The sequence below is a fragment of the Cydia fagiglandana genome, chromosome 22 (genome assembly GCF_963556715.1).
Source record: "Cydia fagiglandana chromosome 22, ilCydFagi1.1, whole genome shotgun sequence".
Taxonomy (NCBI): domain Eukaryota; kingdom Metazoa; phylum Arthropoda; class Insecta; order Lepidoptera; family Tortricidae; genus Cydia; species Cydia fagiglandana.
The window spans coordinates 9,036,377-9,054,549 of NC_085953.1; the positions used below are offsets into that span (position 1 = coordinate 9,036,377).

The window sequence follows — 18,173 nt, forward strand, 5'->3', positions numbered from 1 at the left end:
ACCGCGTCGAGTACCAGTACGTTTACCTTACCTTATATTTATCTTAGATTTTAGGCGAATATAACTCATAATAACTGTTAATGTTGTCTCCCAGGAAACCGCAAAGCGGCAGCCGCCAGGTGTCGCAGTTCTCACGCTACTCCGACGTGATGCTGCCCCCCTCGCGCCGCGCCTACCCCTACCTGGACTACGTGCCCCTGCCCTACGCGTACTGAACTTCTAGATCCTTCTAGAACTCCACATTCCACGGGGCCTCCCCGCAACGTACAACACTCGGGCTTTAACTCTTCCCCATATCAGGAGCATATCTACGCCGCTTCGCGAGCTTGTCTAGCTAACCCGCAATATTTTTATATTTATAAATTCCTATTGCGATGTAGATACGCAATCTTTCCATTTTAATATACCCTTTTTGAATAATCAAGTATTTTTCGATAGGTTTAAGGTCTTGGAATTTACTCGGCCGCGGTAGGCGGCCTTTAATCTTATATTACAGGACTTCCAAACGACAATAACGGCACGTTATATACAGGTGCAATTAACGTTTTATCCGTCAATTCCCTATTGTAACGAATTTGACAATAAAAAACATAGTATGGAATATTCTGACAATAAATCTGTATGTTTTACAATCGGTGTTTAGAGTTTAAGTATTAGAAGATTTAACCTTATTATATTAAGGTATGATAATGGAATCGGCAACAGCCGTTGCTCGTCAGCATTGTAATCTATGTTTTCTACAGTCGCGAATTTCGCGCAATGCTTTTATTAGGAGCAGGCGTGGCTCACTCCGCGATTTCGTCGCTTTGCGACAGATTGCTAAAAGTACATCGGTTCCACACCAATTTTGGTGGCTAGCCATAAGCCGCGCGTGGCGCTGTCGCCGCCTAGCGTATCTGTCCTGATCGTAGACGCGTTTTGTTAAAGAGTGAGTCTTGTGGACCTAGTACTATTATTTCTGTGTTAGGAGGTACAGTCAGAGCCCGACGGCCTCATACCTTGATCTCTGTTCGAGCCACACGCTCATCTGTATCTTATAAGTTAAGAGATACTATTTTACTTGTAATTTATCGCTGTAGTACCTTAGTAGCTTGTTAATTATACGTATATTTTACAATTTATGTACATATATCTTTTGTAATATTAATTCGTAATACGTACATGTTTGTTGCCTACCAAATTGTCTCAGATATTACAAAATGACAACACAACGTACGAGTATACAAGTAATTCCTTGAAGTATTAAAATAAATGACTAATCCCGTTAATTCCCATAGATTCTTCAAATAGAATTCCATAATAAATATCTGTGAAGCATAATTAAATTAATTCTTTAAAGTACTGTAGTCCTATAACGTTTTACCCGTATAATTTATCGTTGTGATTAGAGCTAAGTATATCGTTACCTTGTATAATATCCCAAAAGCCTTCAAGACGGCTAGTCGGTCCCAGTGAGTTGAATGCAGTAACATCCTCTTCTCGAGCATAACTTTATGATCACAATTTGCCATTTAAAAATTGTTTGTAAATTTTGACAAATCAGATGTCGATGTAATGTTCGAGTAACAGGTTCGAGGAATTTAATCTCAATTCCATATTGTACCTTGTCACAGTGACAATAGAATGGTCCCAAGGGACTCTCGTATTGATTGTCAATTTGTCACTGTGACAAGGAACAGAATGGTACGGAGATTAAATTCTTTGAGTGCACTTACGTTTAGCTCCGAGGTCCGACACATAAATGCTTTAACTACAATTAAATGTTTCATGTTTATTGTAATAGTAAATATTGTAAATTAGCAATCGGCGCTTCGTGCGAGCGCGGCTTTTTTAGTATCTGTGTATCCTAGGTGTAGGTGTACGCAGCCTAAGGTGACGTGAAAAAAAATCTAATCTGTGGAATGTACTGTAATGTGGTCACGATGGCTGCCCTGATCGGACCTACATTTCAAATTGTAAAAGTCCTGACAATAAATGCATGTATTATTAAAACGCTCAAGTTTAGTTGACATGATTCCTATACCGTTTTTCGCACTGAAAGACAAGGCTGTAATCTAAGGAAGTTGTTACCTATTTGTGTACTATATTTATTATATCTATCGACTTGATAAGTATCGACGCGATACGTCGATTAACCTCACAGACTATAAAATTTGGCTTTAAAATATATTACACATGTATTATGGATTTAAGCGAGTCAATGAATTCATTAACTTCTATTTATTGTGGCGAGTTAAGGCTTGGCCTCGCTCGGCTCGACCTTAAGGCTCGGCTCAAGGCTCAACCTTTTTGAAGGCTTAGCCAAAGGCTCAAAGGCTTGACCAGGTTCGGCCGAATACAGCTCGGCCCGGCTCCGCTCGACTATCCTATATGTTACAACTAGCGAAACATTACTATATAATTTTCTAACAATATTCTGTAGAGTTTTACAAATTATTTTATTGTCTTTTAAAACTCATATTAAGTAGTTAGCGTATAATACAAATGAGTAGTGTTTACTGAATGCGTATTGCAATTTGAATAGGTGTTTAATTATGTAATCTTGAACATTTCGGTAAGAGTAGAGGTTTCGCAGTTTGCAATGGCTGCGTTGTTCTGACGTCACTACAAATAGAAAACTACACATTTCGTCTATACCGAGTACCCCTTATAATCATGGGAACTTAAAATATCGTATAAAGATTTTTCACTTTGGGTGAATGCCGGCTTATATCATAAAACCGCATTCGCACAAAAATTAACTGTAATTACGTTAAAAAAAAACACAGTGACGTCATTAATTTGACTATTGCGAAATATCATGAAGTAGCATATGAAATTTAATAATCATATCATATGACGTATATCAATATACAAATAAGTATATCAAGGACGCGTGTGTTGGTAAAATATGACAATAAAAATATCTAAAAGGGAAATTGAAAAAGGTCATTCCTGTCTTGGATGTAAACCCTTGATCTAGTAAAGATGATAAAATTAATAAAGCAGTATTTCTCTGTATAACTGGACAAAAGATAAATTAGCTATTTAAACATAAATAGATGTTACTCTAAATATCCAGTGCGGTCTCGACAAGGGACAATAATTTAAAAGGACAATAATCGACAATAACTCAAAGGGGAACCTTTGTTAGTGTAAGATCTTGCGCCAGACCGCCACTGTCGAATAGATGTACACGTAACCTATCCATAATACTTAATGTTTTGAAATGTAACTATATTAATTGGTGGTTTTTTTGAAAATAAAGATAGTTACTCCAGAGCAGAATGATCTATTAATGTTGGTGTTTGACACCAACGGATCCCTTTACCTTATTCCATTTTGATTGTTTTATAATCAAACATCGTGAATTTTATAGCATTTTCGGTGCAGCGGAGTGGTGTTAATGGAATTGGTATAAACAATTTCAACCCTAATAATTAATTAGCGTTAATATTAACCTTAATTTACCATTTCAGTAGTAATTATCTATACCAATTCCGTTAACACCACTCTGCTGCACCAAAAATGCTATACTTATAGTACTTATAACATTTACGATGTCTGTTTATAGTTACATTATATAGTTCGTTTTTTTTAGCATTAGAAAGAACTTGCAAGAAGGAGCGATCTTGACATGTCTTTTAATTGAAAAACGCTTTTTAAAAATCAGTAACGATAACTTATGAAAGCAGAAGAATATAAATGATCGTATTAGATTCATAATTGTTACATATTTGCCGTGACTTATTTTTTAAACGTGTTTTTCAATAAAAAGACACATCAAGATTGTTTACCTTATTTCTAATGCTAAAGAAAAACGAAGTATAGTTCTTATTAACTGATGAGAATGTTGCATTCATCCAAAAAAGGGTCCAACGTAATTAGGAGTAATGAATTGTTTCCTCATGTTGGCTGGGGAAATTAAATGACTTTTAGTGATGATTTTAAATGATAAATAATTAAGAGAGTTCATTTGGATTTGATTTGCTGTATTAACTATTATGCTGGCCCTGGTGTAGTGAAAAACATTGTATTTCATTTGGTAGCAAAGTTTGTATGACCCTCGTGCCTTGTAACCCTCGCTAAGTTCAAAATTCCACTTTTCATTTTGGAATAATCAATATAAGTATGAGGGAGGAGTGAAACAACAACTTTTTCCCCTTGCAAAACAAATAACTATTAATACATATTCTTTTTGTGTACGAAAACTTACTCGTTTTACTATGGCATTGCACGCAATATGTGCCATTCAAGAACTGTAGCAGCTGCTACGAATGTGCTACGCCGTAGCCGCGCAGTATCTTAGCGAGTTTAACAATAATTTATCATACCGCCCGATTTGAAATTTAAGATACGTCAATTAATAGATCTAGAAACGATATTCGATATGTCAGTGTCAAAAGTGACGTTTTTGTTTAAAGAAATGTCACATTTGACACTGACATAGGATTAGATATTATCTAATCCATATCGTTTCTAGATCTATTAATTGATGTATCTTAAAGTTCGAATCGGGTTTACAAGTTGATTAACGAGGGCCCCTTGTCAACTCGGGCAAAAGTAATATTGCGATGATAGTGTTACAAACTAACTTATAATCGGTTAAAATAAATATGACACATCTTGGCGACAACCTATAACAAAAAGTTGGATTGATCGAAACAGAATTGAAAACGCTTAAGTATACCTAACATTTACAGTTGAAAAATATGAAAACAAAAGCTCATTTGCCACCGATGTGGTATAAAAAAAAACTGTGCAAGTGGCTGCTTTTTTTAAGAAGTTATTCATGACTAGGTACTTACTCGTATTTTTGCGGACGTAGTTAAGCAGTATAAATATTATAATACAAATGGCGTAATTGCGATTAAAAAAACCGGACAAGTGCGGGTTGGACTCGTCCACAGAGAGTTCCGTACTTTTTAGTATTTGTTGTTATAGCGGTAACAGAAATACACCATCTGTCAAAATTTCAACTGTTGTTATGTAACTCTAGCTATGCAATGATGACTCATGCATCATGAGATACAGCCGGCCCCTGTTTCACCAACGTGACAGGTGCGACGAATTGTAAAATCACTGTTGCTGACGTCACAGGCATCCATGGGCTACGGTTACCGCCTACCATCGGGCGGGCCGTATTCCTGTTTGCCACCATCATTGTATTATTAAAAAAAACTTTATGATATCGGAAAAAAACAGATATTTCTCTTGCTAAGTTTATGACAAGAAACACTACAATTGTCACGAAATTCCGACATATAACTCATTACCTGTCAAGAATTACCTACAATTCTTCTAAATCTTTGACAATTGTCAGAAACTTCGCAAGAGAAATATCTGTTTTTTTTTTCGATATAATAAAGTTTTTTTAAATAATACAATGATGGTGGCAAACAGGAATACGGCCCGCCCTATGGTAAGTGGTAATCGTAGCCCATGGATGCCTGTGACGTCAGCAACAGTGATTTTACAATTCGTCGCACCTGTCACCGATGTGAAATTGGGGCCTGGTGACAGACAGACGTACAGATGGACAGTGGAGTCTTAGTAATAGGGTCCCGTTTTTACCCTTGGGGTACGGAACCCTAAAAATAATAAGTATATTTCCGTAGCCATGACTCCTTGTGAACTGTGACATTTCACAATTTAGGCCGCGTCAGTCGGGTATGCGTAGGTATCGAAAGTTCCGTAAAGGCTCCTCTTCACGTTGGGCCAACGCCAACGCCAACGAGGGACGCAGCCATACGGTAGAATGAGATAGCAAAATCACTTGCTCCCTCGCATAATGCGTCCCTCGTTGGCGTTGGCGTTGGCCCAACGTGAAGAGGAGCCAGGGGTGGTATTCCATGTGTCCAATATCTTGGTCCAATGTCATTGCATCTCACTCCCTCATTAAGCAAAATCTTCTTCTTCCTCGCGTTATCCCAGCATTTCGCCACGGCTCCTGAGAGCCTGGGGTCCGCTTGACAACTAATCCCATGATTTGACGTAGGCACTAGTTTTTACGAAAGCGACTGCCATCTGACCTTCCAACCCAGAGGTATGATAATACTATTACTTATTCTGTGCCAGAGGGTAAACTAGGCCTTATTGGGATTAATCCGGTTTCCTCACGATATTTTCCTTCACCGAAAAGCGACTGGTAAATATTAAATGATATTTCGTACATAAGTTCCGAAAAACTCAGTGGTACGAGCCGGTGTTTGAACCCGCGAGCTCCAGTTTGCAAGTCGCACGCTCTTACCGCTAGGCCACCAGCGCTTCTCTTCCCTCATTAAGCAAAATGTGAGACAAAATTCATATTAGTTAGACATAGAAATTGAAGCAACGGTGCCAATATCACAGGAGGAATCTTCAGTATAAATCAGTAAATAAATATTAAAGGACATTTCTTACACAAATTGACTAAGCCCCACGGTAAGCTCAAGAAGGCTTGTGTTGTGGGTACTCAGACAACGATATATATAATATATAAATACTTAAATACATAGAAAACAACCATGACTCAGGAACAAATATCTGTATCATCAACAAATAAATGCCCTTACCAGGATTCGAACCCGGGACCATCGGCTTGATAGGCAGGGTCACTACCCACCAGGCCAGACCGGTCGTCGGTTATATCACTCACAGTGCATCTCGCTTGCACCAGTAGGTATCGCAGATCCCTCGCGGAACCCTAAACCGACCCACGCGGGCCGGTATCAAAACAAATCAATGTTATTGGGAAAACTCGGCGACAATATGGGCCCAGAGGGGCTACCGCGAAAACCGAAATTCGCAAATTGCGGGGATCTTTCTCTTTTACTCCAATGAAGCCGCAATAAGAGTGACAGAGAAAAATGCTCGCAATTTGCGAACTTCGATTTTCGCGGTTATAGCCCTGGGAAAGTTTGCGAAGTTTTCTGAACGACGGGCCTTGATTACCCGCCGATTTAATCAAAGGCATTACAGTAATTCATAATTATATTATGAAAATATAGTAACGAATTCGATTTTCTAAATTTAGAAAATCAGGATTTTAGGGGCCCGATTCGGATTTTGAAATAGACATCTATTAGATATCTTTTAGACATCGCCAAGTTACGATAACGATATGCTTAAGATCTAACCTGTCAAATTTGACGTTTGCGCGATTCTGGAGATACTCTTCAACGATTTCCACAGGATATGACTTAGAGATCCAATTCACATCTAATAGATATCTTACTCTATCTAACGTAAAAGTGACATTGGCTGCCCGAATTGCGCTGCAAAAGAGAACTAGGTGATATCTAAACTATAACGTATCTAGAATGGATCTAGTACGTGTCGTTTCTTGTGAATATCTTGAAGTTCGAATAAGGCAGTTACTAAATTTAGAAAATCAGGTATTTTAGGGAAGCAGAGAGAATCGCGTTTACAAATGGAAGAGGCTCATGTTTTCCTCATATGGCCATCAGATATATCGGAGCTGTCGAGGCGCTCAATAATATCTGAACACGCACTTTAACGCCTTGATAATAGAGGCGTGTTCAGATATTTGTGAGCACCTTGACGACCAGTCTGGCCTAAAAGGTAGTGACCCTGCCTATGAAGCCGATGGTCCCGGGTTCGAATCCTGGTAAGGGCATTTATTTGTATGATGATACAGATATTTGTTCCCGAGTCGTGGTTGTTTTCTATATACATATATAAGTATTTATATATTATATATAATATCGTTGTCTGAGTACCCACAACACAAGCCTTCTTGAGCTTACCGTGGGGCTTAGAGCAATTTGTGTAAAAATGTCTTATGATATTTATTTATCTTGGCCGCTCCGATATATCTAATGGCGACTGTACTTTAATGGAAAAAAGTAGTCGTATGGATAGAAGCTAAATTAAATTCAGTTACGACCATGGGCAGATTGCATCACAACTTGTAACTAATAATATTAGCGGAAGTCTCTTTCCAATTCCTTTGATTAAACAGAGACTTTCGCTAATACTATTAGTTACAAGTTGTTATGCAATAGGTCCCATGTTTGTGTTGTTACTCGCATGTTTAAAAGTAAAATAGCTACCAAATCTTGGTGTTTGTATAGGCTCTAGTGAAGTTCTAAAAATAATTTGAAATACCTACCCGATTCGAACTTCAAGATCTACGTCAATTAATAGATCTAGAAACGATATGAATTAGATGTGTCAGTGTCAAAAGTGACGTTTTTGTTTGAAGAAACGTCACATGTGAAGTGTCACATATATAATCCATATCGTTACTATAGTCCGTTTTTTTAGCATTAGAAAGAACTTCGCAGAAGTTCGCTTGTGGTTCTAAATCTGGCACTTTTAGCGGTAACAATTTGATGTAAATTATATGTATTGACCATGCTACATTAGATAATTCAATAATTATTAACAATTAACGAGCCTGATGAAAACTGGACGCTTGCTTCTGCGGAGTTCTTTCTAATGCTAAAAAAAACGAACTATAGATCTATTAATCGACGTATCTTAAAGTTCTAATCGGGCCGTCAGGCAGAATTTAGTTCACAGAAAGTTTTACAGTAACAATATTGGTATAAACTTCTAAATTGTTTTTGTAAGTCTTATCGATTTGTCTATTTCAGGAATCAAGCAAAATTGAAACCAAGAGACGTATTATGGTTAGACTCGTTGTTGGCTGTAAAGGATGACTCACGTTAGACCGGGCCGTGTCCGGGCCGGAGCTTCCGGCGGTTTACTTTCCTATGACATGACAGGTGATCACGTGATGCTTTCCATAGAAAACGATGCGCCGGAAGCTCCGGCCCGGACACGGCCTGGTCTAACGTGACTCATCTTTAATGGGTCCGCCCGCGTCGTGTTATTATGGTGCAAAGCAGATACAGTGATAATTATGAATAATTGAAATTCATAAGACAACATCCAGATCCAGAGAGACCAAAAAAAACCGAGCAAGTGCGAGTCGGACTCGCGCACGAAGGGTACCATAATGCATAAAAAAAAACCAAAAAAAAGCAAAAAAAAAACGGTCACCCATCCAAGTACTGACCACTCCCGACGTTGCTTAACTTTGGTCAAAAATCACGTTTGTTGTATGGGAGCTCCATTTAAATATTTATTTTATTCTGTTTTTAGTATTTGTTGTTATAGCGGCAACAGAAATACATCATCTGTGAAAATTTCAACTGTCTAGCTATCACGGTTCGTGAGATACAGCCTGGTGACAGACGGACGGACGGACGGACAGCGAAGTCTTAGTAATAGGGTCCCGTTTTACCCTTTGGGTACGGAACCCTAAAAAGCGATGGCTTGATGTCGTGAAAGCAGATATGAGCGTGAACGGGCTCACACGAGACGACGCCCAGGAGCGCAAAGTGGAGGAAAGCAAGTCGGAAAGCGGACCCTGGCAAAGGCCGGGATAACGCTACGTAGAAGAAGGAGAACATCCATACCTACAGATTTCTAGAATACTTCATTATAATACTTGTATAATATCCATACTCGTACTTATTACATAAATACATTTTATATGCCGGAGTCCTCTGGTGATTTGTAAAAAAGTGAGACTGATTGACTACGGGATCCTTATCATATACAAACATCCACAACAACAACACAGCTGTACATCGGTAGACCTTATTACAAAAGGCATAAGGTCCACCTATTCTATGGACAGTTAACAGTGTGGGAGATGGTACAGAAAAGAGGTTAAAAAAACAACTTGGACCGGACGTGCGAAGGTCGGAATAAGCCTCCCATTTCCTTCATTTGTAATAGTCTTAAAACTGTCTAGACGAACACTTTAAATTGGATAGGGGCCCGATTCGGATTTTAAAATAGACATCTATTAGATATCTTTTAGACATCACCAAGATACGATAACGATATGTTTAAGATCTAACCTGTCAAATTTGACATTTGCGCGATTCTGGAGATACTCTTGAACGATTTCCACAGGATCTGACTTAGAGATCCAATTCACATCTAATAGATATCTTAGTCTATCTAACGTAAAATTGACATTGGTTGCCCGAATTGCGCTGCAAAAGAGAACTAGTTGATATCTAAACTGTAACGTATCTAGAATGGATCTAATACGTGTTGTCTCTCGTGAATATCTTGAAGTTCGAATACGGCAGCACGTCTTTTTTCAGGTGTTTTTGTGGCACTTCGGTTAAGTGATGCAGAAGCGTAGGCGTCGCTTTCTGAATAGATTTTAGCACTTTAATGAAAAAGAAGAAGCACAAAAGCTGGCTATGTGGGAGTCCCATCACATGCACATTTTTATTTTTTCTTGAGTCTAACTTATGCTTTTTAAACAATTTTTAATATTTACTGTTGCTTTTCTTGTATAAGGCAAACAGTTATATTAATTTAACTTTTACTCTTTGTTGTTACATTTTAGAAAGTAAGTAAATAATCACTTTATTGTACGAATAGAAAGGAATATGGGTTACATCTAGCAATGTACAAATTGCAGAAATTGCAGAAATGTTCTCGGAAATTTCAGAGAAATTACATGAAAGAAACTTAGAAAGTTCTCTGTGAGAATGTTCCAATGAGAACTTTAACGTTTTGTGTAATACATATATGTATAATATTACACGCCACATAACAGTAAAGCGGGCAGGCGAAATATTTAAAATGGCATGTGTCTACGTCGGTCTTGACACGATTAGATTGTTTATTGAATTTAAGTTCCAGAGAATATTCTTCATAGAAGTTTCGCAACTTAAGAAACTTCTCCTCGTTGCATTGCTAGTTACATCAGATAAAACATAAATGTGTAGTACAAAGGCGAACTTATCCCTAAGAGGGATCTTCTAGTTACAGGCATACCGGAAGCTAACAAACGTCCGTGAAATTCCTAATATAACTATATTCAGTAAATTATGTCCAAGTTAAATATCCAACTAAACAAGTAAGTATATCCCAAACTTTAGAATAACCTTGGCTCTGAAGCGCCTTGAGAAACCTGCACGTGACGCGTTATTAGGTAAACTCGGTCATAACTGTACAACCCTATTAGTTACTCAAACTCGTGCTACCTTGGCTTTTAGTGCCAAAGGTAAAGGTAACATAACACGAGACTGACAGGCGTATTCTGATTTTAATAACCTGGTTATCATGTGGCTGGCCACATGATTGATATTTTCAGTGACCTCTTTTATTATTATAAAATAAGGGTGGCAGCTGGCAACTACAGTTGCCAAAAGCATGTGAGCGGCAAACCACGATTGAAAAAAAATTAGAAATTCAACTGGGAAATCGCTATAATTATTAGGATCAGTGGTAGGTGGACAACAACAATGCACCCTACGGCACTGGTCCCACCGCGAGCTAGTAAGCTATGAGCTATCGGCTATAAACACGAACAAACGATAAGCACTCCCGTGTAAATAAAAGAGACACGGCGATATTTATAGCTCACCGCTGGGCGAGTAACTATAAATATCGCCGTGTCTCTTTTATTTACACGGGAGTGCTTATCTTTTGTTCGTGTTTATAGCCGATAGCTCATAGCTTACTAGCTCGCGGTTGGACCAGTGCAGTGCCTATACCTAAATGCCAGTTTACAGTTAAAATCTGGGAGACAGACCTTTGCTCGGTAAACATATAAAAACTCAAAAATGCGCATTTTCCCAGAGCTAAGACCTATTTAGATTTAGCTAGATGGCTTTGTCGCCCCCTAATCCCCTCTATAGCAAATTTCATCGAAATAGACCCGAGATCCCCGAAATATATACACCTGTAAATAAACAAGAATTACTCGTTTAAAGGTATTAGATAGATATGTCGGCGGCCGATCGTAAGATCAGGCATATCGTGAAATTCCTAGGCATATCGTGAAACGTGAAAATCTTTGAGTCGTTCTTTGGGGCTCCTATTTCTGGGCAGTTTACCCTTCGGGCATCTGAGGCAACCTAACAAACTTATCTTACCTATATGTATATTGGTTTAATGTGACTATCCTCAAAACAATACACAGGAACATTACGATCTGCCTGATCTTACGATCGGCCGCCGACAGATAGATAGATATTCAATACACTTGACAACATTGTCAAAAATTTGTATGCTGTATCTCTATATCGATTACGGCTTCTACATTTATAAAAGTGAGGTAATACTGTAGCCAATAACAATACGCCATCAATTGAGAGCACTAGAGAATAAATTACTGATCCTATCCGCCCTCGTCACGATACTGCAATAACCAGCACATTGACTTCATACAATTTGCGAAAATCACTCTCAAGTTGCAAGTTTTAAAATGGTATCGTTAACATTACTGTGAATTCACACAGTAAGCAGGTAGTTTATTTATTAGACAGGAAATTTATATTTTTGGCCTGTGCTTGGGCTTTATTTAGGCTGAACAACTGCCACGTTTAATATGGCTGGCTTACCACAACAACCACAACAACAGAAGGCGAGCATAGTGGCCGATTTTTTTTGACCAGCCGCCGGCGAATTATGGTTGATTTTACCCAAGTGATAAAATAACTGTCACTTTTTTACATCGCGGGATAGAAAGTGATCCGTTTTATCACGTTGTCACGTAGACAAAAACAACCATCATATCCGTACAGATCGACATATCAGTTGAACGACTAAACTTTCGCTCAGTTGTAAAGCGTTGATGCATACAACCCGATGGAGACAAATATCAGACCATACAAAATAAAATAAAATCATAAATATCATTTAGATTATCCAGGGACGAACACGATCTGCAGTCAGAGAAAGAGAGAATAAACAAATATAACTTTAGGTTCCGCTTAAACAGTTCGTCGCAAGCTGATTGTTTGTGTGAATGTGGATGATTATGTGACTACTATTGATTCTTTGAATCGAATTGTAGTTGCAGCCGAGTGCTGGACCCCTACTCGACAAGCTACGTTTGTCGTATCGTGTTGATCTCCCGTGGATTTGGGAAAACTCATAAGTTCTCGAATACGTACAATGTCAAAATTTGACATCAGCAATCCGCAGGTGACAACCAAACCAAATAGACCCACGCCGAGTTTAGAGTTAAGTTTTGGTTGTACCAAATGATATGTGACGTTATCTACGAAAAGGGACTTTATTGTCGATGGCGCTTACGCCATTATTAACGATGCTCCGATATAAATACAATGTCGCGCGACGCTGTGCGGCGTAAGCGCCATCGACAATAAGGTCCCTTTTCATAGATAATGCCCCATATTGATAGAATCAACATGCAATAAAATCAACTGTTGGTTTGTCGTGGATGCAAAATCTGACTGTTGTACAGTCAACAACAGAGCTATGAATACAGGCAAAGTGCCAAAAATATATGTATACACGACCTTAATGTACAGGCAATAAAGTTCTGTATACATATTTTTGACACTTTGCCTGTAGTCATAGCTCTGTTGTTGACTGTACAACAGTCAGATTTTGCATCCACGACAAACCAACAGTTGATTTTATTGCATGTTGATTCTATCAATATGGGGCATTATCTATGAAAAGGGACCTTATTGTCGATGGCGCTTACGCCGCACAGCGTCGCGCGACATTGTATTTATATCGGAGCATCGTTAATAATGGCGTAAGCGCCATCGACAATAAAGTCCCTTTTCGTAGATAACGTCACATATCATTTGGTACAACCAAAACTTAACTCTAAACTCGGCGTGGGTCTATTATGTCGAATTTGGCCCCTGCCGGGCTAGCAGATGATATGCGCGACAGTATCTCGCGGCGAGATAGACTACCCGTTCTCTTTTATTAATATACGGCGCGATTTGGGAAATGAATTAGACATTCACTAGATATGAAATAGTAAAGATATGCGACGATCTACAGAAAAAGGTACCTTATGGCGGCTGGCGCTTACGCTATTATTAACGCCGCTCCAATATTCAGCTGGGGCAATATGGTACCTTTTGCCGTGGAACGTCACATCTCTTTACTATTTCATATCTAGTGCATCTCTAATTAATTTCCTGAATCGCGCTGATAGAAAAAGCTGCGTAGTCTATCTCGCCGCGAGATACTGTCACGTCAATCATGTGCTCGGCCTACTGGTCAAGCAGTTAAGGTACTGATAATATAGATTTCACTGTGAGCGACCCTTAGACATCACGTATGGACGACGTGCCGCCCACCGCTGGAATATTTTTAGCCCCCCATAAGGGCATCTTTCATAGAACATATTGAAAATGAGATTTTATAGCCGACCCTACGGATATAGGATACTGGCGGCCTAGCCAAGGTGACGATCGCTTGCGCTTCGCCGTCGAATCGCTTTGTGTCTCTCTATCACTTTTCCATATTTGTGTGACAGTGACCTTGGACCTTTTCGACCTTGAGGATTCAACTCTATTGACATGAAACACAAATTACTTATGTGTCACCGTTCGTCAGTCAAAAATCAGTATATAATATTTTTGAAATACGAGCAATGGAAATTAGTAGTAGAATTTAAATGCCTACTTAGTATTGGAGATATTATTAAAGGAAAACACAAAACCGAGCGATCGAACTTCAAAAATCGGCCCTTTGGGGCTTATTTCGCCACACGTTCGTTTCATTAAAAAGAATCCGGAGCAAGTTTAATTTGTATCATTTGTGTGAGTCAATCGGTCCTCGCTAGAAATACTGGCGGCCGGTTGCTCTTTGTTGAATAGAAGCTATAGTCCGTTTTTTTAGCATTAGAAAAAACTTCGCAGAAGTAAGCTTGTGGTTCCGAATCCGGCACTTTTAGCGGTAATAATTTGAAGTAAATTATATGTATTGACCATGCTACATTAGATAATTCAATCATCATCATCATCTCAGCCATAAGACGTCCACTGCTGAACATAGGCCTCAATAATAATTCAATAATTATTAACAATTAAAGAGCCTGATCAAAACTGCACGCTTGCTTCTGTAGAGTTCTTTCTAATGCTAAAAAAACGAACTATATATGTGGTGTGTCTAGTAGGTGCATATTACTGATTTGTTGAGGCAGGTCCCCGCAGCGAATACGGATGGCCTTGTCCTAAGTTTCCAGTTCTTCGCCGGGATCGGCGGTTTCATGGAGTAAGTCAGGTAAGCAATTTTACTAGGTCTCCGCAGCTAGCACTGTTCTCCATACAAACGTAATTACGCTCTCATTTGAAAACGACTGAATAGATTGCTCTGAAACTTTGTACTTACAATAGGATAAGGTATATCTCGTCCTGTAACTAATTTTTGTAGCTTCAAATACCATATTTAAAAAAAATACAGCTAAAAGTTTTCATACAAAACTTATTTTTGCTCTATTTCGTTCGCTCTATGAACTGGAACTATACCGGGTGTGGCCTGAAATATGAGCAAAAAATTAAACTGTAGGGTGTACTCCTCATACTGACCCACATTTGTTCAGCGACTTTTAAAAATAACTTGTGGTTTGATTGTTAATACACTTTAAAGTTTATTCTAAGACGCAATGTATTGCGAATTTTGTTATGTTTAAGGTGTGACAAGCTACATCAATCACAATATGGCGTGGCGATGGCGTCCATTGAAGATAATATTTATTTAATGCTCATGTTACCGGCCACACCCGGTATAAATTAATTACAGGACTAGATATGTCTTTGTAAATGCATAGTTTTATTACAATCCAACACGTTTCCAAGTTTTAAAATGAGAACGAAACTCCCGTTTCTCTGGGAAGATGAAATTGGGCCGAATTTGCTGGGGGGTTCTTTAACACTCGTATTTAAATGCCTGTCATGTCAAATAAACTACAATTACAATTTACCTAATTTCACTTGACACAGGTTGCCTCGCCACGAATACCTTCGTATTCACAACATATTCAACAATATCTTGTTACGCACTTACCCTATCTGATATTCAAGATATTCTCACATAGTTTCGCAAAATACCTATTGCCTTTGATGTAACCACCTTGTTCCGCGTTATTTTATCGCCGCGCCGTACATTTCCGCGACGCAATTTCCCCTCGGGGAGTAGGAATTTTGTGTTGGGTTGAATGAACATGACTTGATCTTGAGTAGGTACAATATTTTACAACACATATGGTCCTATTTTCCCGCACTAGTGCATGAAATAGCATCTTTCGTGCGATGTCAAAAGGGCCATATTTACTGTAAAACGTTGTACAATACACGTGCGAAAAGGTGTTTTAATTTATCGCCACTCGTTTCGAATTTCCTCTTTTCCGCACTTGAATCGTAATAGCTATTTACGATACAAGTGCGGAAAAGAGGAAATTCGAAACGAGTGGCGATAAATTAAAACACGACCGAAGGGAGTGTTTTAAATCGACACGAGTTGCGAATTATCTATTCGCACGAGTATCGTACAACGTTTTACAGTACATATGGCCCTTAAAATTTTTGACATCGCACGAAAAGTGCTATTTTACGCACTAGTGCGGGAAAATAGGACCATATGTACTGTAAATAACTATTACACTACATATGCAAAAAAAATTTGCTAGGTTTTTTTTTTAATTTTAAGCGAGAATTATTTTTTTCCACCTGTTGTCATTTTCAAGTTACAAGACGGCAGTATGTTTGCAGCATGTTTTAAATATCGACTATTATGTTTCGGTAAGGTAAGGTAAATTGGTTAGGTACCTAATGAATGAATTTAGCGGGTGTGAATTTAGAAAAAGGATAGAAAAAAAACACAGATTTAGATAATTTCTTATATATTTTACATTCGAATTAGGTAATAATACAGGCGGTTACATAATAAATAAATAAGTCTTCGTATGATTTACATGTTCAAACGTGTGATGTACAAAAAATGCCAGAAAATAACTAATCTAATACGCGTTACTGTACAATGTACATAAAGTATTAAAAAAAAAACAATATTCTACCAGCTACATGTATAATGTCCTTTTAACATAACTATCACAGTATGACACGTAAAGTGCCCATTACTGAACGGACTAATAGAACAGTACCAGTATGAAAAAAAAATAGAAATTCCGTATATTAAAGCGAGAGAAAAGAAAACATTTCTGTCAACTACAAGAGAAGGCATATTGCGTTGTATGAAAGTCCTCAAAAGATTATAAATATTTATATCAGCTAGCCATGTTACTTTAATAAATGTGTCAATACCTCAAAAAGGAACCTTATGCGGATTGGCGTTTACGTCATTGGACCATCATTAAACATGGCGTAAGCGCCAATCCACTTTAAGATCCTTATTGTGCAAATCGTTCAAATGAAAATAAATATCATCGCTATTTCATATCATTGATAAACTATAGAGGGCCGTAAAATTACGCATAATCCTGTAGTTTAAACATTTCTTTCGATAAATTTGTGCTATCACTAAGAAGTTACTTCACAAGTGACTTTATCACTTATATTAAATAATAGATTTCTTATTAACTAAAATTAAGCCGGTATTTCGTGTATCAGCATAAGAATTTAAATAATTTGTTGCAGTAATCATTTCTTCATCCATCAAATATTGCATGGTTTTTCCTATTTATTAATGGTGGAATTCAAGAAAGATACACACAAACTCCTCTTTAATTAAGTTACAACTTGAAAAGAAAAATAGCTTTGCAAACAATTCAACATAGGGTAACTTCAGTTCATTCAGTTATTGGCAACCAAACACAGATATAATTGAAAATAATTATTACCAATGCCTGCCATTCAGTTACCCTAAATGTAATTGTCATGATGGCCCAGAAATGGAACACTATAAAAGTACAGTCAACTAAATCTAACAGATAATAAATGTCGTAACGTAAAAGCGTTAAAATGCGTGTAAATAACTGAGTATCGTACAGTCAGACTTAATATTATCAGCTTAAAATTGTGTCAAGTACACCATGTTTGAAAACCAATTTTCTGATAATATTAAACGCGACTCTACACAATGCATAACTAGAAACACAATAAAGAAACATGAGTATACAGTCAACTACAAATCAGTTACATGTGTTAATGAGTAAAATAAGAATGTATCAGACTGTACTTAAAAATAAACTGGCATAAAGTGGAATGCTCTTTCGGTAGGGAAGTATTAAAAAATTGGCACAATAGTACGGAGGCGGTAATATAGGTTAGGTTTCTTTTTTAACCTGGCAACATTTTTACACCTTACAACCTACTAGCAACACTCTCGGGCGTACATACAACATGGAACATTTTTATTTTAATAATTAGGGCATTTTGGATATTTCGTATGGCATAAAAAGGACCTTTAGGACTTTT

General features: G+C 37.8%; 1 protein-coding gene across 2 annotated transcripts in view; it reads left to right on the forward strand.

Annotated features, from left to right (window-relative positions):
* LOC134675440 (uncharacterized) overlaps window positions 1–3,261 on the forward strand; it is a 184,386-nt gene extending 181,125 nt beyond the window's left edge. The window contains exons 8-9 of one of the 2 annotated variants that reach the window (XR_010099741.1): window positions 95–1,551; window positions 1,692–3,261. Coding sequence is in view for 1 of the 2 variants with exons in the window: in XM_063533708.1 (XP_063389778.1) it covers window positions 95–215 (121 nt within the window). In the remaining variant the exon portion in view is untranslated. Of the gene's footprint in view, window positions 1–94 lie in introns of both variants that reach the window. The other variant, XM_063533708.1, reaches the window with a different exon arrangement.
* Window positions 3,262–18,173: the final 14,912 nt, after the last annotated feature.